This window comes from Equus przewalskii, chromosome 1, assembly GCF_037783145.1.
Source record: "Equus przewalskii isolate Varuska chromosome 1, EquPr2, whole genome shotgun sequence".
Lineage (NCBI taxonomy): Eukaryota > Metazoa > Chordata > Mammalia > Perissodactyla > Equidae > Equus > Equus przewalskii.
The window spans coordinates 89,097,871-89,121,540 of record NC_091831.1 but is presented as its reverse complement, the minus strand read 5'-3'; the positions used below and the strand labels follow the sequence as shown (position 1 = coordinate 89,121,540).

The 23,670-nt window shown below is 43.7% G+C and overlaps 1 protein-coding gene across 6 annotated transcripts; it reads right to left on the bottom strand.

Moving 5' to 3' along the window:
* Positions 1-1,121: 1,121 nt before the first annotated feature.
* Positions 1,122-23,530, bottom strand: DYDC1 (DPY30 domain containing 1). Of its 6 annotated transcripts, none has more exons than XR_011539343.1 (8): positions 23,329-23,482; positions 20,416-20,578; positions 19,873-19,974; positions 7,286-7,378; positions 4,124-4,180; positions 3,541-3,645; positions 2,137-2,338; positions 1,122-1,203 (listed from the first exon to the last, which is right to left on the bottom strand). XR_011539343.1 is itself a non-coding variant. In XM_070616915.1 (7 exons), the coding sequence occupies exons 2-7, from the start codon at positions 20,560-20,562 to the stop codon at positions 1,174-1,176; spliced, it is 534 nt and encodes a 177-aa protein (XP_070473016.1). In that variant the 5' UTR covers positions 20,563-20,578; positions 23,329-23,530; the 3' UTR covers positions 1,122-1,173. The 6 variants fall into 6 exon arrangements, 3 of the variants coding, with proteins under 3 accessions (XP_070473016.1, XP_070472991.1, XP_070473000.1); XR_011539341.1 differs by having other exon boundaries at positions 23,196-23,475; XR_011539342.1 differs by having other exon boundaries at positions 20,416-20,575; positions 23,196-23,442.
* Between the last annotated feature and the right edge of the window lie 140 nt (positions 23,531-23,670).

The window sequence follows — 23,670 nt, the reverse complement described above, 5'->3', positions numbered from 1 at the left end:
CCTGCCCCAGGACCATAGCGCCTCACCCTGCCCTCTGGGCCTGCCCTTCTGCCCCAGCCCTCTGTGATGGCACCGCACAGACTGAGACTGAGGCCCGGAGGGACACTCGTGCCTGGGTGAGTGAATGCAGGTCACCCATGCTGGGCGCCCAGGGCCTGGCAGCCTGACTAACACACGTCACGTCTCCAGGGCACCTAGGACTTCTTACCCAAAAATGCACACGATGCTGATGTGACAAGATAACACTGCTTTTTAATGAAACCAGTATCTTTCGCATTTTTTTCCCCTTTTTCTCTTTCCATTTAAGTAACTAGGCTGTTGTGTTCTCATGGCCACAGAAAGGTACATTATAACCAAACCAGAACTTTCTTTTTTACAAGGAGCCTCTTCCCGGCATTTACGTTTCTCTGCCTAGACCCTTCCTTCAGGAACAGAAAGGACTCATAACACAGACTGAGACTTGGAAGAATTTTATAAAGGAAGCCAACCTCTCCCTAAAACTCAAAAGATAGACCGGAAACTTCCACGACGCCAAACACACAGTCAGGGTCCACAGACGACACAGCGCCTACTCAAGGCAACATGTGCCCAGCTTACTTCCAGGGAGCTCTTCCCTCCAACGGCAGCCCAGTACTTCTGCCCCTTGGTTGTTCCGGAAGAAATGATGCTTCTCCGTACCCAGGAGCTCTGTATCCTTCCCCACCCCAGTCCCATCACAGGCATGGACTATAAGCACTTCCCAGCAAACGGGAGACCTTTGAGTTCTCTCCCAGGAGGAAACGCCACGTCTAAGCCATGTTGAAAATGCCTGAGCCAACACAGCGGCAGCCTCTTCCACTCCTCAAGGACCAGTGACCTTCACCTCGGGTAGCCTCTTTCTCATGTAGATACACGTGCTTTTCAGCTCATCTCCCATTTGCCCCTTTGGGTTACTTTGGGAAACCCTCCCTTTCCTGCTCTCTCAATAGAATCACATGAATAACCAGTTGCCTTGGGGAACCCAAAACAATATTTTAAGCTAATTTTAGGCCACCCTTGAATCCCATTTATGAAGCTGTCTTTAAAGGAAAAAAAAGAGGAGTTCAACTTTGGAAGAAAAAAATACAACCGGGAACCGTGTATTTTGAAACTCGAAACAGGCAGAACAATTTATTGCTCTTAAGTTGGTTGATCCTACAAATCTTGGTCAATGTTTAATGCAACCTAAAAGCAAAATAAAAAGTAAATATGCTTTAATACAACAAGCCAAAGAAAATAGAGTTTAGGTAATTTCTATCTGACTATGTATATAAAACTTTTTGATAGTTTCAAATTATTTCAAATAAAATCCAAATTCAATATAATAACCATTGTGTTCTCAACGTATTTATTAACCCATCCTTTCTTCTACTTCCCTTGCTATACTCTTATTGTCATCCTTGTCTTTCTTGCAAGGGTCGTCTTCCTGTGCCCACCCCTTAAATGTTGGAATTTCTAATGGTTTCACCCTGAGCCCGCTCCTTCACATTCTGCAAGCTCTCCCAGGTACCCACTCACTCTCCTAGCTTCACTTAGTACAGATGCCGGCGAATGCTGCATTCCCATATCCTGCTGGGAGCTCTCTCCTGCCTTCCAGACCTGTATGATACAGTCACTGGTCTTCAGCCATTTTCACCTGCATATCTCAGAGTCACCTGAAACTCAACATGGGCTCAACTGAGGCCATCATTTTCACAAAACCAACTTCCTCTTCCTATGTTCAACAAATGATAAAGCTCAAAAAATGGTAAAGAGTCCAGTTGTCCAAGGCAGAAATCAGGGCATCATCCCGACTTCTTTCTCCCCCTTATCCTCCCAGCCAATATGGAATCCACTCCACTGTCCCCAGCTCTGCTGTCTGCACCCTGGTCCGTGGGCTGGTCATCTTGCATCGGGATGACTGTAAGAACCTCCCAAGTGGTCTTCTGTTTCCACTCCTGTCTATGCAAATCCTCTCTCCACCTTCTAAAAACACACGTCTAACCCTTACACAACCCTTCCAATGACTCCCACCAAAGTCCAAAATCCCTGACACGGCATACAGAGCCCAGGGTGATCTGGCCTCTAACCCCTCGCCAGCTTCAAATCACACCATTCTCCCAGCTCCACACAACCTACCAGAATACTCGACCATTTCACATCCTCCAAAGCATCTTGCTTTCTCCATCCGCTGGGTTTATCTCAGGCTGATTCCTTAAAACTCATTTCCTCCAGAAGACTCGTCCAGGCTTGGTCAGGTTTCCCTGCTCTGGTCCATTGGTTCCACGGCCCCCAAAGGGCAGGAACCACTCTGTTTTGTTCACTGGAACTTTCCAGCTCCCTGCATAGCACCAAAACACAGCAGACACTTAATAAAAATTTACCCACTGACTGATTATGATGAGCACCAAGTCTTTCCAGTTCCACTTTCCAAACAGCTCTTAAAAACACCATTTACTGCTTCAGGCCACCAGTGTCATCTCTCTCTAGATTACTATGATGGCCTGCTAACAGGTCTCCTCAAAGCTATTACCCATTCTCTTCACTCGCTGTAGCCAGGTGGCCGTTCTCATCACATCGGCCTCCACTGCCTTGAGGCACAAACTGGACATCTGAGCACAAATCACAAGCCCTGTCGTGAGCCAGCCCCCCTCTCTCTCCCGCCTCCCCTCTAGTTCCTCCTGGCCTCACACTCTCCAGATATGTTCTCCTCCCGCTGGGTCTTCACACGTTCTCCTCACCCCATCACTGAGGGTGATGCCTGCCCTGACCAGGGTCCTCAGCTGGGTGCTGTCCCACCTGGTCAGTGCACAAGGCGAGTAAACGTACCACCTGCAGACAGCCCCAGTCCACACCTGCTGACCTGCCTCAACCATCAGTAGCTCCTCTCTCACTTCAAAGGATGCCGGTTTGCACACTAAGTTACCTGTCACTCTATCAGTGACTAATAACTGCTTGTCCAATTGTCTGTTTCTCCCCTAGACAAGGTCAAAAACTGTTTTATTCACAACAGGACTGGGCACCGTACCTGGCACATACAAAACACTGTGTGTTTATGAAACAAACAAATGGACTTACATCCTGTCAAAGCAGACACTTCCACTGGGATATTTATTTTTCCAGGGTTCACTTCTGAGAACCAAAATGTTGGCCCCAAAAACTTAATTTAAAGATTATATATTTTGCCAAATGATTTCAAATATATGTTTTGAAGACATTTTGAAATTTTCAAAGCCTAACTTCAATGTATATGGATCACCCTCTGCACAGGAGGGCAGGCTGCTATCTCAACATCAGCTCCCAGCTACTTCCCATCCGCTCTGCGCATTTGTACGGGGCCAGACAGGCACCCACCCTCACCCGGGGCCAGCAGCACACGTGCACCAAAGGGCAGGAGGTCACTGAGGGATCCAGTCCGCACCCAGGAGCTGGTTTTCTTTCTTTGAAGCAAAAGGCCCAGTTGTCAACCAAACCCCAGCTCATCCGCGCTAGGGTTTCCAACATGACAAACTGGTCTTTCACCACTTTCCCAAAGACACTCACGTCGGACAGCATCGGCTCATCGAGCTCCTCCACTCTGCTCAGGTTGGGCGCGCCGTATCGATCACTGATTTCAGCGAGCGTCTTGCCTGAGTCTGCTGCTGCGTCCTACAGTCGTAAAGCCAGTTTTACTTTTAAATGACTTCAAAGATAATATATTAGTTTTCTTTCCATTTTGATAAGAAATTTCTGAATTATAACATCAAAATTCAACACTGTTAATTAATGGAATGAACCAATACTCATTAATGACCAAAGAATTCTAGAAATAAACACTAAGACTTATTAAAAAAGTACATTCAAAAATTTACAATATACCACTGTAAGTAATCGTGTGGTCAATATCTCACAATATTCTAGTTTTTGAAAAGACAAGGGCAAACTGAATGTCCAATTTTTATCCATTTTGAGATTTTCCTTTAAAGTGCATCATATTTGTGAATTGTCATTACTAGCATACATACTTGGACTATCAGCTTCGATAATCTTCTTACTAACAATTTAGCTATTAACATATCAGAATTAACCTTGACATTCCAGGACACTCACTCCTTCCACATAACACAGAATAACTTCTCCTTCTCACCTCTGAATGTGAAGTATCTTCGCTCTTAGCCATACTGTCCATATCCAGTCTCGCCTCCTGTAATACATAAAAATGAAGAAAAACACTTGGAATACTCTTTTAATCTTGATTCTATGTTTAATTTTCAAGCATTTCTCTTTTCACACAATGCTAGGATCCATTTAACAGCAAAAACGTTGTCCTCTTAAGCAGTGATCCAAATACACTCAATACACAACTGCAGACCAGTCTCACTTAATACTTTATACCAACAGCAGATGGCTGTGCTTTGCTTATAATTACATACAACTTTTTAAAAAAATGAAAGGGGCTGAAACATTAAACCTGAAGCCAAATTATTAGCAAACGTGAAAAGTGACCAAAAATTTTAGTAAATTCTTAAAATAAGAGAGTTTAAAGAGAACCCGCAGTTAAGTAGAATTTTACACATAATAAGAAAGAAGAAAATATTTCTGAAAGAATGAATCTGGCCCAAGTCCCTATCCGATGGGTGAACCGTCTCTCTAGGACCTGAGCAGTGCCCTCGAGACCTCTGAGCACACGGGCGGCCTCGTTCTGAGTGTGAAATCATTCTTCTAACCAAGCCACACCTTGCCATGGCCTCTCTCTCCTCATTGTAAGGCAGCGGGGCACCTAGCTGACCATGAGCTGATTCATCTGGCTGCTCGTGACCATATACAGGGCTGCGGTAATTACAGGGGACATAGATGAATATGGTCACCCCGATTACACGGGACACACATGGCACTGTTTCTCAAGACCATTCCATTCTCCTGAGAATGTCTTCTCTCACCACCACGTGGCTGCAGTGGGAACCGCGTTCCTCAGCCACGTGCAGCAAACTGGGTCATAGTGAGAGACTGGAACTAACGGCCAGAGAAGAGCAGAGGTGACAGCCCTGGTGGCACTGGATTCTCTTGCTCCCAAAGGTCTGGAAGGCCCGACTGTACCAGAGTCCTTCACGGTTTAGTTTCTCAAACCCAGGATCCTTCCAATAAACTTCCCTTCACAAATGATAGTTTAAGTCGTGTCTCTGCAGCCACAAGAAGGTCAGGGTGGAAGGAGACGAATGGCCTCGCCTCTGTGCAACGTGAGAGGCATGGGTCATGGGTCCTCTGCAGGAGAGGTGAGGCGTGATAAGCCAGGAGGAATACAGATGACTAAGTTATTGTGGCTTTGGTCCCACAGTCCGCTGATCCTGCAGATAGTGAACAACATGGGTGTGACCCTCTGAAGCCATGAAACAGAGTCCAACTCCTCCTACAAACCACAGACTTTCTAGCAGTCAAACAGAGCTCTCAGGGCATCTTGATAAAAAATACTTTCAATTCTCGTATCATTTAGACACTGTCTTCTTAATGCATTCTGGGTTTTCTTCTTTCATTTTAGATTCTGAATATTAACTGAAGAGAAAGGGGGTATGCATTTATATGTGTGTGTGCATGCACATGTATATCCATGCATCTGACTGCACTCTGAGATGATGTCAGTAACACTATGTACAGGGCTTTGGCTTTATCCTTTTAAAATCTCATCTTTTTGATGTTCAACATCACTAATTATCAGAGAAATGCAAATCAGAACTACAAAGAGCTATCACCTCATGCCCGTCAGAAGGGCTATTATTAATGAGACAGGAAACAAGTGTTGGAGAGGATGTGGAGAGAAGGGAACCCTCGTACACTGCTTGGGGGAACCCTCCCACCAGTTTACACAAACTGGTGCAGCCACTATGGAAAGCAATATGGAGCATCCTCAGAAAATTAAGAATAGATCTCCCATATGATCCAGCTATTCCACTGCTGGGTATTTATCCAAAGAGCAAGAAGACACAAAGACATAGAGATACATGCAGCCCTAGGTTCATGGCAGCATTATACACACTAGCCAAGATTTGGAAGCAACCTAGGTGCCCATCAAGGGACGAATGGATAAAGAAGATGTGGTATTTATACACGATGGAATATTACTCAGCCATAAGAAAGATGAAATCCTGCCATTTGTGACAACATGGATGGACCTTGAGGGTGTCATGCTGAGTGAAATAAGTCAGAGAGAGAAAGTCAAATACTGCATGATCTCACTTATAAATAGAAGATAAAAACAACAACAAACAAACTCATAGAGACAGAGATTAGATTGCTGGTTACAAAGGGGAAGGGGCAGGAGGAGGAGGAAAGCGGTGACTGGGCACATGTGTGTGGTGACGGATGGTAATTAGTCTTTGGGTGGTGAACATGATGTAGTCTACGCAGAAATTGAAAGATAATGATGTACACCCGAAATTTATATGATGTGATAAACCAACATTATATCAATTAAAAAAAAAGAAAAAACAATCTCATCTTTTTTATTCAATTCACCCTTCCAAATTTGTTTAATTGCTTTAAATAATGAAGCTCTCTTCTAAGCTATTAGTAAGCACATTCTGTGAAACCTGCTTCTGTTTTAAATTTTAACTATGGAATAAATGGGGGAGTAACATTTGAGTGATAGATACCAGCTCCAAGCACACAACCTGTAACATCCAGGTAAACAGTATAAGTCAGTCACTCAAAAGTTTAGTCTACATGAAGCAAATTTCTGGATACAAGGAAACACTGGTCAGACTAGAGGCTTGACATGAAGTACACAGACACAGTCAATGGAGATGGACTTTTTCGATATAAGTTACCAAATAATTTATTTAATGAAAGACATGAAAATACATACAAAAACGTGTGTAAAATGTAAATTATTGTTGATAATACATCTAACATAAAGAAAAAAGACATACTGCTGTCTCAGAGATCAGAATACTCCCAATATAATAAAAAACTTAACCTTCAACATCAGCTACCTTAATTAGGAACAACTATCTCTTGACTAAAATGTTGACAATGTTACTATTCGAGAACTCGACTGCTCACAAAGCAGTTTCACATACACGATCTTACCTGATCCTTACAACCCAGTGAGATGTTGCTAATAATATGACACTGTTATCCCTATTTTCAAAAAGGTAAACTGAGACTAGAAAGGTTTGAAGACTTGGTTAAGTCACACAGCTAATGCGTGGCAGGTCTTCAGACTATGAATCGCACGTGACAACAGCCAGAAGAAACAGTTCGAGGATTCTAAGAGGTTTTAAATAAAACAGACATTTAAAAAACTTCAAATTACCTTTTCCAATTGTTCTTGAGCTCTCTGCAGTTCCTCTGTTCTCTGTCTCTCTTTTTCCTGCATTTCCAACTCCAGCTGGAATGCCAGCTGTTGCTGAACATTCAGAAAGAAATAAGCCATATTAGAGTCAGCTCAACGGCAAGGAGTTAACTCTATCACTCTGAAATGTCCCAGGACAATTAAGCCTATGCCCACCTAAGTTTCAGAAACTTACACAAATAAATGGGCACTAACACCCAATACTTTAGGTTTTACAAATATTTCCTGAAGTCCAAATAAAAAAGGAAACTTCCTTAATCGCTAATTTTAGAAAAGCACCGTTTATAAAATCAAGTTATTTTCTCTGTTTGTCTTGAAGCTGTAAATGAGATTGCCTTAATTTTTTCAGATACGATCTCTTTAAGCATAGATAGGTCTTCAAATAGGCAAACCTTGGTTGTAGAACAGTAGATGAGAAAATCTTAAGTATATTATCTGAAACTATAGACAATCAACAACATATTTGGTCCCAACTCAACATATATGCCACGCTAGAACAGAGGCCAGCAAACTAAATTCTGTGGGCCAAATCTGACCCAACTTCTGTTTGCGTACAGCTCACGAGCTAAAAACGGTTTTTATACATTTTTTAATGCCTGACAAATATCAAAAGAATAATGATATTTCATGACACATGAAAATCATATGAAATTCAAATCTCAATGTCTATAAACAAAAGTTTTATGGAAACATTGCCACGCTCAGTCCCTTCCTTGTTGTCTATGACTGATTTCCCACAATAGCACAGCTGCAACGGAGACCACAGGCGGTGCTCTCATCTCACCACAGATGACAGTGACGCCACTGTCACTCAACAGCATTAGGAGCCCTGGGATCACCATACTGCAACAGTTTTTCATCAGTTCATACTCATCATGTCAAAACGAGAAAAGAAGTGGATTTTGAATATTGTCCTTTTGGAGTATGCATTACTTTATTATCAAATTAATCATTTATCATGCGATGACACTGTACTAAAAGAATGCAATGAATATCAACATCACCAGATTAAGCATTCATCACAACACTCTTAACTCACACGAAACCAAAGGTCAAAGATTTTAGAAAACTTAAAACAGACTTACTTCATCAGAGCAGAATTTCTTCACAAAAATTAAAAACGAAAATGAGGCTACAATGTAATTAAGTTTCCAAGTGGCCCATTTTCAGCCAAGCAAGGAAATACACTTATCAATGGTGATTTAACTGAAATATGTTTGATTTCAGTGTCCAGGAAAAAATAAACCAGTTTAAGATTATTAGCCTTTTGGCAAGAACAGTTGCTCACATAGTTGATGATACTGGGAGCGACATCGATAGTCAACTGAAAAGAGGCAAATGATTTTGAGTAGTTTTCCCCGACTCTCGATGGGCAGGCAAAGCTCCCAAGTCTGCTCAGTTGTTGTCATTTACGCAAGGAGTCGATACTGAGTTTGAAGTGAGTGAAAAATCAGCTCCTATGAATAGTCTTCATGGGATAAATATAGGGAAGAGTATTTTCGAAGAAGTTGAGAAACATTAACTCAGCACAACCAGAAGTGAACCCTGCTGAGATGTGCTACAGCCAACGGCGATAAAAACGTGTGCAACAGAAAAAGGACAGTTTAGTTGGACAAATTTACAAAGCTTGAGAAAATACAGTGTATAAAGGCTACAAGTATTCATTGTATTATTCAATAGCAGCTACTGTGCAGAAAATATTTGAAGTTATCACGTGTTATCGAGCCAGTGGTGTCAACAGCGTCCCTCATACACTCTCAGGAACTTATCAGTTCTGTGGATTTCTGTCAGAAACAGAAGCTGAACATATATCCTGACTTGCCCTACCACACAGCAGTTCCACGGCTTCACAGTGGTAACGGTCATGTTTTATTGTGAATTTTTGAGCTCAGAGCCAAGACTGAAACTTTTCTAAATGAGAAGAACCATTCTCGACCACTATTATCCAACATAAATGGCTTTGGAAATTAGCTGTTGCTGCAGACTTAATAATGTTTTTTAATCAATACACCCTAAAATCATTAGGCAAAACAGCACTTACATGTAAAACTTAAACTGCAAAAAAGTTATTTCGACAACAATTCAGGTTGTTTGAATCAAAATGTCAAGCTGCACTGTACACTTCCAGTGCCATCAAAAAACTGAAACATGAAACTAGATGTCCATCCCACACAAAGTGGCAGTGGATGTATTTTCAAAGCTCAAACTATTGTTCAATCTATTGTATTGAATGTTTTTAGGCCTTGCTGTAAGAGCAGAGGAAATTTCCATATTTCAAAACCCATTTAACTGTGTAATTGAGAAGCATTCACCAACTCTCTTTTGGAAGTGATTATCTACAAGGTAATGACACCCTAAAAGGCACACATCAAGAGAAAAGTCTAACAGAATTCTGAAGATGCCTTCCAAAAGATGAATATGCTCAAGTGAAATCATATGCACATGGACTGGTATCAATCTTTGGCAGGACCTATCTGTGTAAAAAGATATTTTCAAAGATGAAGTACGTAAAATCTCATTACAGATCAGCACTAACAGATAAACATTTTCAATTAATAGTGATGATAAAGAACATTAACTTTGAACTCCAACTAAATGAAATGTTATCTTTAAAACTAGAATTTGGGGTCCGCCAGGTGGCACAGTGGTTAAGTTTTAGCACTCCACATCCGCGGCCTGGGTTCACCAGTTTGGATCCTGGACGCAGACCTACACACCAGCCATAGGGCCTCGCTGTGGTGGCGTGCCACACAGAAGAGCTAGAAGCACTTAACGAGGATGCACAAATATGTACTGGGGCTTTGGGGAGGAAAAACAGGAGGACTGGCAACAGGTGTTAGCTCAGAGACAATCTTCCTCACCAAAAAGCATTAAAAAAGAAAAAAGAAAGAGGGAAGATCCAAGATGGCGCCATGAGTAGTCCTCTTTGTCTCTCCCCCTTCGAGTCTACAATTATTTGGACACTCATTGCTTAACAAAGGATATCCAGATAGCATCTCAGGACGTCTGAGAGACCCACACGACTATACATTGGAAGGCAGACGGACTTCCCTCCTGGAGGAGGTGGAGATAGGTGAAAACTCTCCGAGCCCGACCGAACAGCCTAGTACCTGCAAGCGGCTTTCTTCCAGCGGATGCCCCCAGAAGATCAACACACACCTAGGGCAGGAGCAAGCACACACCAGAGGAGCGACGGTGGAAACAGGTGACCAGAACCCTACCTAAACCCCCTGCAATTACTCCTAAATGCAGAGGGAAACTCTAGAGTTACACACCTGAGCCCACAGGGAGAGTCTCGTGTCGCCATTGGCGGGGAGATCCTGCCTGGTGTCCACGGTGCCCGGAGGGTCCCAGAGAGAATCACAGAGGGTACGGTGGGCCCCCGGCTGCCACTGCCTGCACTGTGGGGCAAGGGATTGCCGGAGATCTTGGAGAGGACTGGGGCTGGGTGAAGCTCCAGAGGCCAGCTCCACAGCCCAGGGGGGAAGCTCCAGAGTTCCGCCTGGGCAGCAGACAAAACTCTCTGTCTGCCATTAGCAGAGGGCCACGCCCAGCATTCACAACTCCGCGAAAGTCCCGGAGAGAATCCCAGAGGGCGCGGCGAACCCCAGCTGCCGTTGCCCGCCCTGTGGGGCAAGGGATTGCCGGAGATCTCGGAGAGGACTGGGGCAGGGTGGAGCTCCAGAGGCCAGCTCCGCAGCCCAGGGGGGAAGCTCCAGAGTTCCGCCCGGGCAGCAGACAAAACTCTCTGTCTGCCATTAGCGGAGGGGCCACACCCAGCATCCACAACACTGGGAGGGTCCCGGAGAGGAGAATATCAGGCAGGGCAGCAGCTGACCAGCTACCACTGAAATCAGGATCTCCGGCTATCCCCCAGACAGGGCAAAGGGCTCCCCGAGTTCCTGGGGAACAGGACTGGGGCTGGCTGGAGTTCCAGCGACCCGGCTCCGTAGCCTAGGGGGAAACCCTACAGGCTCACAGCAGCCTCAGCGAAAGCCTCTGCACAGCACTAGTAGAGAGCACCCATCCGGCAGCCACAAGGCTGGAAGACCCCGGGACAAAAGTAGCATAGTTAGGTGAGCTAACCACAGACTGTAGAAGATGCCCATAGCTCTGCTGCGACCCATAGTGGACAAGTGAGATTTTGTAGGTGCTGACAGTGACAGAGCGGCAAATATAAGTGATCCTACCCCTAGCCGCTGGAAAAGCCCATAACACCGTTGCAGACCCCAAGGAGGGAGCACGTCTAGGTGGGCTGCAACAGTAGGCACCAGCAGCCTGAAGCCCCCCCGTGACGGCCCCCATGGCAGAAGAGGGAATCCAAAGGACCACTGTGACTACGAGGAGGGGCCCAGGCCCAGTTAGCAACTGTGGATAGGGTTCCTGGTTGGTGCAGTATAAACAGCTGCTCCCCCACCACAGCAGCAGAAACAAGCGGAAGGAGCAACTAAACTCTATCTCTATGCAGAGGCATAAATCTACAACATTAAGCAATATGAAAAAATACATTAAATCTCCAGAACAGAAGGAAAATAACAAATACACAGAAAACAATCCCAAAGAAAATGAATTATATAACCTAAATGACGATGACTTCAAAACAGCCATCGTTAAAATACTCAATGAGTTAAGAGAGAATTCAGATAGACAACTCAACGAGTTCAGGAGCTATGTCACAAAAGAGTTTGATACAATAAAGAAGAACCAAACAGAAATACTGGAAATGAAGAACACAATAGAGGAGATTAAGAAAAATCTAGATGCACTGAACAGTAGGGCCGATAATATGGAGGAAAGAATTAGCAATTTGGAAGATGGGAATATAGAAATGCTGCAGGCAGAGGAGGAGAGAGAAGTAAGACTAAAAAGGAATGAAGAACCTCTCCGAGAACTATCAGACACAATTAGGAGATGCAACGTAAGGATTATAGGTATACCAGAGGGAGAAGAGAAGGAGAAAGGGGCAGAAAGCCTCTTCAAAGAAATAATGGCTGAGAACTTCCCAAATCTGGTGAGAGAGATGGATCTTCAGGTGACAGAAGCCAATAGATCTCCAAACTTTATCAATGCAAGAAGACCAACCCCACGGCATATAGTAGTGAAGCTAGCAAAAGTCAACGACAAGGAGAAAATACTAAGGACAGCCAGGCAAAAGAAACTAACCTACAAAGGAACCCCCATCAGGCTATCAGCAGATTTCTCAGCAGAAACTTTACAGGCTAGAAGAGAGTGGAATGATATATTCAAAAATATGAAGGACAAAAACCTGCAGCCGAGAATTCTCTACCCAGTGAAAATATCCTTCAAATACGATGGAGAAATAAAAACTTTCCCAGATAAACAAAAATTAAGGGAGTTCATTGCCACAAAACCTCCTCTTCAGGAAATCCTCAGGAAAACCCTCATTCCTGAAAAATCCAAAAAAGGAAAGGGGCTACAAAACCAAGAGCAGAGGAGATAAGTAGAAGGACAAGAACAGAGAGTAGCAGCTCTACATCAGAACAGATTAAACCATGGGACGAGAAACAAAGGAAATTGAAGAAAACCGGAAAACAAGACATAAAATGGTAGTGGTAGGCCCCCACATCTCAATAATCACTCTAAATGTAAATGGATTGAACTCCCCAATCAAAAGACACAGAGTGGCAGGATGGATCAAAGAACAAGACCCAACAATATGCCACCTCCAGGAAACACACCTCAGCCCCAAAGACAAACACAGACTCAGAGTGAAGGGATGGAGAACAATACTCCAAGCTAATAATGAACAAAAGAAAGCAGATGTCGCTATACTAATATCAGACAAGGTAGACTTCAAAGCAAAATAGATAAAGAAAGACAAAGAAGGACAGTATATAATGATAAAAGGGACTCTCCACCAAGAAGATATAACACTTATAAATATATATGCACCCAACATGTGAGCACCAAAATTTGTAAAGCAACTCTTAACAGAACTAAAAGAAGACATCAACAACAATACAATAATAGTAGGGGACCTCAACACACCATTAACACCAATGGACAGAACATCCAGACAGAAAATCAACAAGGAAATAATAGAATTAAATGAAAAATTAGACCAGATGGACTTAATAGATATATATAGAACACTTCATCCAAAAACAGCAGGTTACACATTCTTCTCAAGTGCACATGGAACATTCTCAAGGATTGACCATATTTTGGGAAACAAAGCAAACATCAATAAATACAAGAGAGTTGAAATAATATCAAGCATTTTTTCTGATCATAATGCTATGAAACTAGAAATCAACTACAAGAAAAAAGCAGAGAAAGGTGCAAAAATGTGGAGACTAAACACGCTTCTGAACAAACAATGGATCATTGAAGAAATTAAAGAAGAAATCAAATATTATCTGGAGACAAATGAAAATGAGAACATGACATACCAAATCATTTGGGATGCAGCAAAAGCAGTCCTAAGAGGGAAATTCATCGCAATACAGGCTCACCTCACTAAACAAGAAAAAGCTCACATAAGCAACCTGAAACGACACCTAACAGAACTAGAAAAAGAAGAACAAACAAAGCCCAGAGTCAGTAGAAGGAGGGAAATAATAAAAATAAGAGCAGAAATAAATGATATTGAAACAAAAAAGACAGTAGAAAGGATCAATGAAACAAAGAGTTGGTTCTTCGAAAAAATTAACAAAATCGACAAACCTTTAGCCAGACTCACCAAGAAAAGAAGAGAGAAATCTCAAATAAATAAAATTAGGAATGAGAGAGGAGAAATCACAACAGATACCAATGAAATACAAGGCATCATAAGAGAATACTATGAAAAACTATATGCCAACAAATTGAACAACCTGGAAGAAATGGACAACTTCCTAGACTCCTACAACCTCCCCAAACTGAATCAGGAAGAAATAGAGAATCGGAATAGGCCAATCAGAAGTAAGGAAATGGAAATGGTAATCAAAAACCTCCCCAAAAATAAGAGTCCAGGACCAGACGGCTTCTCTGGAGAATTCTACCAAACATTCAAAGAAGACTTAATACCTATTCTTCTCAAACTATTCCAGAAAATTGAGGAAGATGGAGTACTCCCTAACACATTCTATGAAGCCAACATCACTCTGATCCCCAAACCTGACAAGGACAACACAAAGAAGGAGAACTACAGGCCAATATCACTGATGAACATAGATACAAAAATCCTCAACAAAATTCTGGCAAACCGAATACAGCAATACATCAAAAAGATTATACACCATGATCAAGTGGGCTTTATACCAGGGACACAGGGATGGTTCAACATCCGCAAGTCAATCAACGTGATACACTACATCAACAAAATGAAAAACAAAAACCACATGATCATCTCAATAGATGCAGAGAAAGCATTTGACAAGATCCAACACCCATTTATGATAAAAACCCTCAATAAAATGGGTATAGAAGGAAAGTACCTCAACATAATAAAGGCCATATATGACAGACCCACAGCCAACATCATACTCAACGGACAAAAACTGAAAGCCATCCCTCTGAGGACAGGAACAAGACAAGGGTGCCCACTTTCACCACTCCTATTCAACATAGTACTGGAGGTGTTGGCCAGAGCAATTCGGCAGGAAAAAGAAATAAAAGGAATCCAAATAGGTAATGAAGAAGTAAAACTCTCGCTGTTTGCAGACGACATGATCTTATATATAGAAAACCCCAAAGAATCCATAGAAAAACTATTAGAAATAATCAACAACTACAGCAAAGTAGCAGGGTATAAAATCAACATACATAAATCAGTAGCATTTCTATACACTAACAATGAACTAACAGAAAAAGAACTCAAGAACTCAATCCCATTCACAATCACAACGAAAAGAATAAAATACCTTGGGATAAACTTAACCAAGGAAGTGAAGGATCTATACAATGAAAACTACAAGACTTTCTTGAAAGAAATTGACGATGACATAAAGAGATGGAAAGACATTCCATGCACATGGATTGGAAGAATAAACATAGTTAAAATGTCCATACTACCTAAAGCAATCCACAGATTCAATGCACTCCCAATCAGAATCCCAAGAACATTCTTCACAGAAATTGAACAAAGAATCCTAAAATTCATATGGGGCAACAAAAGACCCCGAATTGCTAAAGCAATCCTGAGCAAGAAAAACAAAGCCGGCGGAATCACAATCCCCGATTTCAAAACATACTACAAAGCTACAGTGATCAAAACAGCATGGTACTGGTACAAAAACAGGTCCACAGATCAATGGAACAGAATTGAAAGCCCAGAGATAAAACCACACATCTATGGACAGCTAATCTTTGACAAGGGAGCAGAGGGCCTACAATGGAGAAAAGAAAGTCTCTTCAACAAATGGTGCTGGGAAAACTGGACAGCCACATGCAAAAGATTGAAAATTGACCATTCTTTTTCACCACACACCAAAATAAACTCAAAATGGATCAAAGACCTAAAGATTAGGCCTGAGACAATAAGTCTTTTGGAAGAGAATATAGGCAGTACACTCTTTGACATCAGTTTCAAAAGAATCTTTTCCGACACTATAACTCCTCAGTTGAGGGAAACAATAGAAAGAATAAACAAATGGGACTTCATCAGACTAAAGAGCTTCTTCAAGGCAAGGGAAAACAGGATTGAAACAAAAAAACAGCTCACTAATTGGGAAAAAACATTTACAAGCCACTTATCCGACAAGGGGTTAATCTCCATAATATACAAAGAACTCACACTGCTTAACAACAAAAAAACAAACAACCCGATCAAAAAATGGGCAGAGGACATGAACAGACATTTCTCAAAAGAAGATTTAAATATGGCCAATAGACACATGAAAAGATGTTCATCATCGCTAATCATCAGGGAAATGCAAATCAAAACTACACTAAGATATCACCTTACACCCGTTAGATTGGCAAAAACATCCAAAACCAAGAGCGACAAATGTTGGAGAGGTTGTGGAGAAAAAGGAACCCTCATACACTGTTGGTGGGAATGCAAACTGGTACAGCCACTATGGAAAACAGTATGGAGATTTCTCAAAAAGTTAAAAATAGAAATACCCTATGACCCAGCCATCCCATTACTGGGTATCTATCCTAAGAACCTGAAATCAGAAATCCCAAGAGTCCCTTGCACCCCTATGTTCATCGCAGCATTATTTACAATAGCCAAGATGTGGAACCAACCTACATGCCCAGAAACTGATGATTGGATAAAGAAGATATGGTATATATACACAATGGAATACTACTCAGCCATAAAAAAGACAAAACTGGCCCATTCGCAGCAACGTGGATGGACCTCGAGGGTATTATGTTAAGTGAAATAAGCCAGTCAGAGAAAGACGAACTCTATATGACTCCACTCATAGGTGGAAGTTAATATATTGACAAGGAGATCTGATCGGTGGTTACCAGGGAAAAGGGGGGGTGGGGAGAGGGCACAAAGGGGGAAGTAGTGTACCCACAGCATGACTAACAATAATGTACAACTGAAACCTCACAAGGTTGTAATCTATCATAACATTAATTAAAAAAAAAAGAAAAAAGAAAGAAAGAAAGAAAGAAATTTCACTTAAAAAAAAAAAAAAACCCCAGGGGCCGGACCCGTGGCCAAGTGGTTAAGTTTGTGCACTCTGCTTCGGCAGCCCAGGGTTTCGCCTGTTTGAATCCTGGGCATGGACGTGGCACTGCTCGTCAAGCCATGTTGAGGTGGCATCCCACATGCCACAACTAGAAGGACCCACAACTAAAAATACACAACTATGTACCAGGGCACTTTGAGAGAAAAAGGAAACATAAAATCTTTAAAAAAAAAAAAAAAAAAACCCTAGAATTTATTTCCTCATTAATAAGCCTGTATTTAAAAAAATCGTATTCACATGTTATTACCTTTTTTTATTTCATCAATAAGACATTTGTGGAAATTTGTTTTCTCTCTTGCTATATCTACATAATAAACCATAATACCTACATAAGATCCTCAGTTTCACCTCTTGGCCTGCAAATCATAAACCATCTACCTCTCCAGAGAGAGTTTGCCAGCCTGAGCTAGAAAATACTTTCTCACCATCAGTCCAGCTCCATTCCATAAACAGGCTAACGAGCTCACTCCATTAAGAGCATCTTAAAACTACATTTTTTAAAATGCATTTTTAAAATAATACATTTTTACATATAAAGAGATAATAAACAGTGATTAATATTTAGTCTTAAAGAGTTGTTAAAGGTAATTTCTTGGTATTCCTGTATAATTCTCAGCAAGATAAGAGCGATGGGGCAGGTAGCTGAAACACAGGAACACATCCTTCAACCGACTTTCAGACGTTGGCAGAGGAAGTGAAACAACTCTAATGTCTCAACAATAATGAAAGAACAGTCGCTAAATATCAACCACGCTGGTCAACATACTCAGTTTCTTAACATTTTCAGGAAATTTTCAAAACCCAATTCCTTTCTCCACACATGAGTAAAACCATTTGAAAGATATTCAAACAAATACAAAACAAAAAAGCTTTTTCTTCAAAAATAAGCTCAAGTAGAAAATGGCAGTAAAAATGCTTCCCTGTCCACAAGGACCTGGGCTGGCTAGAGGGCACCTGAAGTCTCAAGGAATTTCAAGTCAGCAGTCCCGACCTCAAGGACACCTGCTCCGGCAACCACCAGGGAGGCGAGCAGTGTCTGACCCTCCAGCTCACTTGACTCGAGGGGCACGGAAAGGCCTCTCGGTTGCTCTTCATCTCACCCTCTCTCTCTCTTAAGCTCTTCTCTGTTGGTCTACCTCTCCACGTGTCCCTTCTCTCATCTATTTCTGCCCCCCAAGCCACTTCTTTACTGGCCATAAAATCTCTGCAGAATATTACTGTATCTTCCACTCCCAATGCAATACTTAGGGTCTGATGCACAGTGGATTGCTTCATACGGTCTACATGACACAGCTGGAGAGATGTTTGATTTCCAGTATTGTCAGATTTTATCTAAGTAAGGTACAATGGACGAGCCAAAGACAGTTCAGCATCTCCACATTTGTGACGCCATCATCTTGGGGAAGGAGAATTGCTGAAAAGTTCTTATTCTGATAGACAGGGGACAGATACCAGCTACAGGAGCTGTAAGAGGAAGGGCAGCTCTTCACTCAGAGCTGGGACCACCCTGGCAGACACTTGCCCATTTGGATGATCATTTGACATCGAACTCAGCACTCTGCAACTTCCCAGAAGAATAAGCCAAATGACTCAACAAGGAAGACTCAGAAGCAGTCAAGTTTTCAACAGCACATCCATCTAAGGCGCCTAGAATGTTCTACCCCAGAATCAAGGATGGGAGATTGGGCAGAGATGCTATTTGCCATGTCTGTATTTTCCTTTTTATCCACACACCCCAATAACAGGCTTCTTTCCCGTTTTAAATATGTAGACTCGAGTTGAGACTCTAGAGTTAAGTACTATATGGTAGAACTAGAGGGGTGACTGAAATTTAGTTCAGACGCTCTCCATAAATTAACCGAGTCCAGAAGCCACTCTGGAACGTCCCCCATCTTGTTTATACTCCATGCCGTATCCCTTCAAGCACTCTCTTACCAACACATTCGCCTCCCCAGTGCTGCTACCCCAAACCTACTGCCGTCAAAGGTCTGCCTCTTCCACATCTGCGCTCAGATATCTAGGCTTAAGTGGAGAAAAATCACGTAATCAACAAAGCCCAACCAAACAGCAACATTTTAAATGCTGGGTCTCCAGCCACACCAGGTACTCAGTGCTACTAAGAAATTCGAAGTTTCCCTGGCCAGTTCTCTCTGCCACGGTCGGAAGCCACCACTTCACACCTTCACCACCCTCCCCACACCTGCCAGCCCACCACCTCATTCTTGGAAGACAATCATGGTCCCCACTTCATAAAGAAGAAACAAGTCACGCAGAAACTGCTTTCAACTGTGTGCCACAAAACCTATACACCTACACGTACCTACCCTAGCCTCTCCTCTTTCCTTGAATCAAAGAAGTGACCTTTGACCTTCCTAACCTATGTTCCAGACTCAATTTCCCTTTGTCTCTGTGGAAAGTTGACTTTAAAAATCATCTCCCTCTATTTCTTAGCATCGACTACTCTCCCCCACTTCCACTGTGTTTCTTAAAGAAAAAAAAAACTCGCTCCCTGAAAACTTCCTTGAAAGCATCACCTACACTCCCCATCTCCCCTGCTCTGCCCCACCCCACCCACACCAGCCATGGTCGCCAGTGGCCTTGAAGGGGCCCTGTGCAGTCCTGTCCTCACCCAACCAGCGACAGGCTGGGCTCATCACTCAGGTCTCACTGAGAGGCTCTCCCCCTCAGCTCAGAGGAAGGCACACTCCCTGGGTTTTCCTCCTACCTCACTGCTGCTGCTTCTCCAGCGAAGACGGACACAAATGTGAAGAGGAAAACCTAAGAAAGCTACAGCCAAGTAACCCAAGATGGGGAGTTTTTCAGCTCTTGGGTTGCATCACACAGAGGTTGATGATGCTAATTCCAGTCACCGCTGAACTCTCTTACTCATCTCACCTGCTGAAACAGGAGCTCCTCTGCTCTAAGCCTCTCCATCATTTCCTGCTCCATCAGGGCGTGCTGTCTCTCTCGTGCCAAGTCAGCCATTTCCTGTTGTCTCTAGGATTGTTTAGAAACAATATCACATGACTAATTAGAGACAAAACAATTTTGAAAGCATCTTAATTACCAACAATAGGGAAAGGGCTAAGTAAATTATAGTCTATCCACTTGGAAACTATATAATGATTTGGGGAAATGTGTGTTTTATTCGAACAAGAAACACAAAATTAAAATTATCCATTGAATATGATCACAATTATATAAAAATATCTACAGACAAATGTACAGATAAAAAGACTAGAAGAAAACACCTAAAAATCTAAATAGAGGTCTTCTTTGGGTATTGTTTTCTTCTTCTACTTTTTCATGTTCAAGTTTTAGTATAATAAACATACTATTTTTATAACAGAAAGAAATAATATTGAACTTTTTAAAAAGCAGACAAACTGGACCAATTATTGTACTCTTCTAACTTTCTGAAAGAAGACCCACGCTTACCAGCTGCTCCATGGTCACGTTCTCCTTATACTTGTAGATCCACAACGCTAAATACTCTATTGGGTCCACGGGGCGGACTCTCGCCACCTCTGCAAGACCTTGAGTTAGACACGCCCCAAGGTGCTTCTGAAGATACATTGACTCCATCTCGGACTCCTCACTTCTAAAGATAAGCATCTTTGCATTAATGCAGGAAATTTTCAATTAAGGCACAATAAAAGTACGGTCCGGGGAGGCCAAAAAGTGTTACATCCTGTCACCAGCCACGGGCACCTCCCATCAGGGACGGCACAAGCACGCTGGCCCCAGGAAACTTCTAACAGTTTCTAAAAAGGCTCCACAGAAGCCACTCCAACCAAAATAGTTTCAAAATCTTGAAGGCCCCTCCAGTCCAGGAGTGAGGAAAGGGCAACTGCCATTGTTGACTGCAAGATGACCACGTGCCAAACAACACTTCTCTCTCAATCCTCACAACACATCTGAGAGGTGGGCGTCATTATCCCCACTGTCAGCTGAGGAGGCCCAGCACGAAGAGCATAAGGGGACAGTCCAGGACCACACAGTGGCACCTGGCGGAGGCAGGAGTCACACCCAACTCTTGATTCCAGGGTGGTTACCTTAATGACTACTAAGATGCTGCTCCCAAGCCAGGAGAGTCATTTTAGAAAGCATCACAAAGGTCCACCTCAAAAAAAAAAAAAAGGCCTTGAATCTCCAAGGCCGAAGAATAAAAAAATTCAAGCTTCCGAGAACAGCACATGAGGCTCCTCACACTCCGTCTCACCTCGGGGCATCTCTTCTGCCTCCAACATCCAGGCCTCTAACTACACAGAACATCCTGCCATTGGCTGCTCACATTTCACACTTGTCGATCGCCACACTTGCCACACGAAGACCCCACCCAACCTCTCGGCTCGGCTCGGGAAATATCTCCCCACCTGCAAGATGCAGATCTCTCATTCCCCAAGCTTTCTCAGACGACACAGAAAGTTCCTCCTTCCCCAGGCAGTTCACACAGCACTTGTCACACTGCCTGAGGACTGCCTGTATGCACGTGTCTGTCCTTCCAGAGACCAGCTCCTCCAGCCCCTGGAGGAGTGTTTTCGTCATAAGGCTGACACAGCTGGCTCTTTGTGGTGGCAAGGGAATGAGCTTCTCCCCTCTCCCAGGAATGTCCCAGTCTGTTCAGTTATGAAGATGCTCAAGAATAATCTTAGGCCAGATTTTTTTAAAAAAGAAGAAAGAAACGTAGCAAGCACTCCATCTCAGGTGCTTTGAAAGAAGTGACCACCCTCAGATGACTCTATGGAATCCGGACTCCTCTGAGAATCTAACAAAACACAATCATTATTTAACAGATCACACTCAGTGCTTCTGTATGTCAGGCATGAGCAATTACAGGGGATAGAATGCCAGCATGTCTACACCCGTCCCTGGACAAACGGACCTAACATGCTGCACAAAATTTCAGCAACAATGACCTCCTGAGGTTCATCCGTGGACCCCAATACAATGGGGTCTCTCTCATACAACGGTAGCGACAGTACAAGATGGTATAACTCCTTTGGAGGGAAATTTGGCAATATCTAGAAAATTACATATGTACTTACTCTTTGACCCATCAATCTCATTTCTGGGGTCCTATCTTGAAAAAATATAAAATGATATACGCAAACGGTTATTTTGCACCATTATTTAGAAAAACCAAAATGGAAGCCCATCCAAATGCTCATCATTAGGGGACTGACGAGATACAGCAACACAATGGATTATTGGGCAAGTGTAAACCAGAACGAGGAGGATCTCTAAAACAGGGGGTGGTCTCTAGGATACAGCATGATGTGGAAAAAGCCAGGTGCAGAAATTGTATATGGATGCCACCTTCTGTGCTAGCAACAGCTGCGGCAAAAGGAATGTGTCTGTGTGTATACACAAATGTAGTCATAAAAACTAAACATCTAAAAATTGAACAGTGGAGCAAATGAACCTAATTCCCTATCAGGTCGGCCTTGGTGTCCTCACTACACGGTGGAAAGAATTCTACAACTGAGTTTGCAACGCAGCATCCTCACTGTACTTCTTCACCGGGATATACTATAAAGACAAAAATAACTCCGCTGACACCTCAATGTCATCTAAAGGGGAGTGACATAAAAAGGCAACGGCCTCCTGCAGCTACTCCACAAAGATAATACAGAGCAACGGGTAATACGGAGGAAGCGGGAAGCCTCTGGCCCAGGACTAGGGCCCCATCCAGGGCCCATCTCAGATCCATGGGCGCTGCATGCCACTCTCAGCAGGACCCCGGCGAGGCTCTTTACCTCACCTGGCGTGTTTCCTGTCCATGAAATGGCAATAACACTCACCTTGCAAGATTGTTGTAAGGAATGGTGCTTGTCACACACACCAACAGGCATCTTAGCTAAACATCAGGGAGCCTCTTCCCAGAGAAACAACCCTGGAGAAGTTGTCAAGAGAAATAGAGGTCCCTGGCCGGTGCCTGGGAGAAAGCTGGCCAGCCGAGTGGCAAAGGAGAGGATCTGGGTAGGGCTGCCAGATTTAGCAAATAAAAATACAAGATGCTCAGTTAAGCTCGAATTTCAGATAAACAACGAATGATTTGTATTATACTATACTCATACTATAAAGCACAAGGATTCAAGTTTAACTGGGCGTCCCGTATTTATCTGGCAACCCTCGACTCGGGGCGGTAGGGTTCCTTTTTCTATCCCGGGTCCCCGAGGGTTGTCCCGCCCTCAACCAGGCGCGGCGCCACGCACCCTCGAGGAGGCGGCGGCGGAGGCGGAGGCAGCAGCGGAGGAGAAGGCAGCGGAGGAGGAGGCAGCGGAGGAGGAGGCAGCGGAGGAGGAGGAGCCGAGGGCGCACCCGCGGAGCCGCCGGCGCTGAACTGACCCCGCTAGACTCGGGAGCGTCGCCCGCGCCCCGCACGGTCCGCGAGGGCCAACGTCCGAAACCGCCTCTGCAGCCGCAGCCCAGCCGAGCACCGAGCCCCTTCTCCCCGACTGCGCCTGCGTTGAGGCGCGTGCCCGCCCCCGACTCGTGGGCCGCGTCCAGTCGCTAGGCAACGAGCGCGCGCAGCCCCGGGGCCAGAGACGCAGGCCCAGTGAGGAGGGGCGCGCGCCGGTGAGCGGAGGGCGCTAGGGAGGGGGCCCGGGGGAGAAAGCGCTGCAGAGAGGAGGGGCGCGCAGGTGGCGAGAGGGGGTCCGGGGGAGAGTACGCCGCAGAGAGGAGGAG

Excerpts from the sequence above, each read along its gene's own strand:
- DYDC1 (XM_070616915.1), bottom strand. The coding sequence starts at position 20,562 with ATGGAGTCAATGTATCTTCAGAAGCACCTTGGGGCGTGTCTAACTCAA. Across the intron at positions 19,975-20,415 it reads ACGTGACCATGGAGCAGCTG|AGACAACAGGAAATGGCTGA; the intron begins GTAAGCGTGGGT and ends AAACAATCCTAG. Across the intron at positions 1,204-3,540 it reads ATGAGCCGATGCTGTCCGAC|GTTGCATTAAACATTGACCA; the intron begins GTGAGTGTCTTT and ends TTTTGCTTTTAG.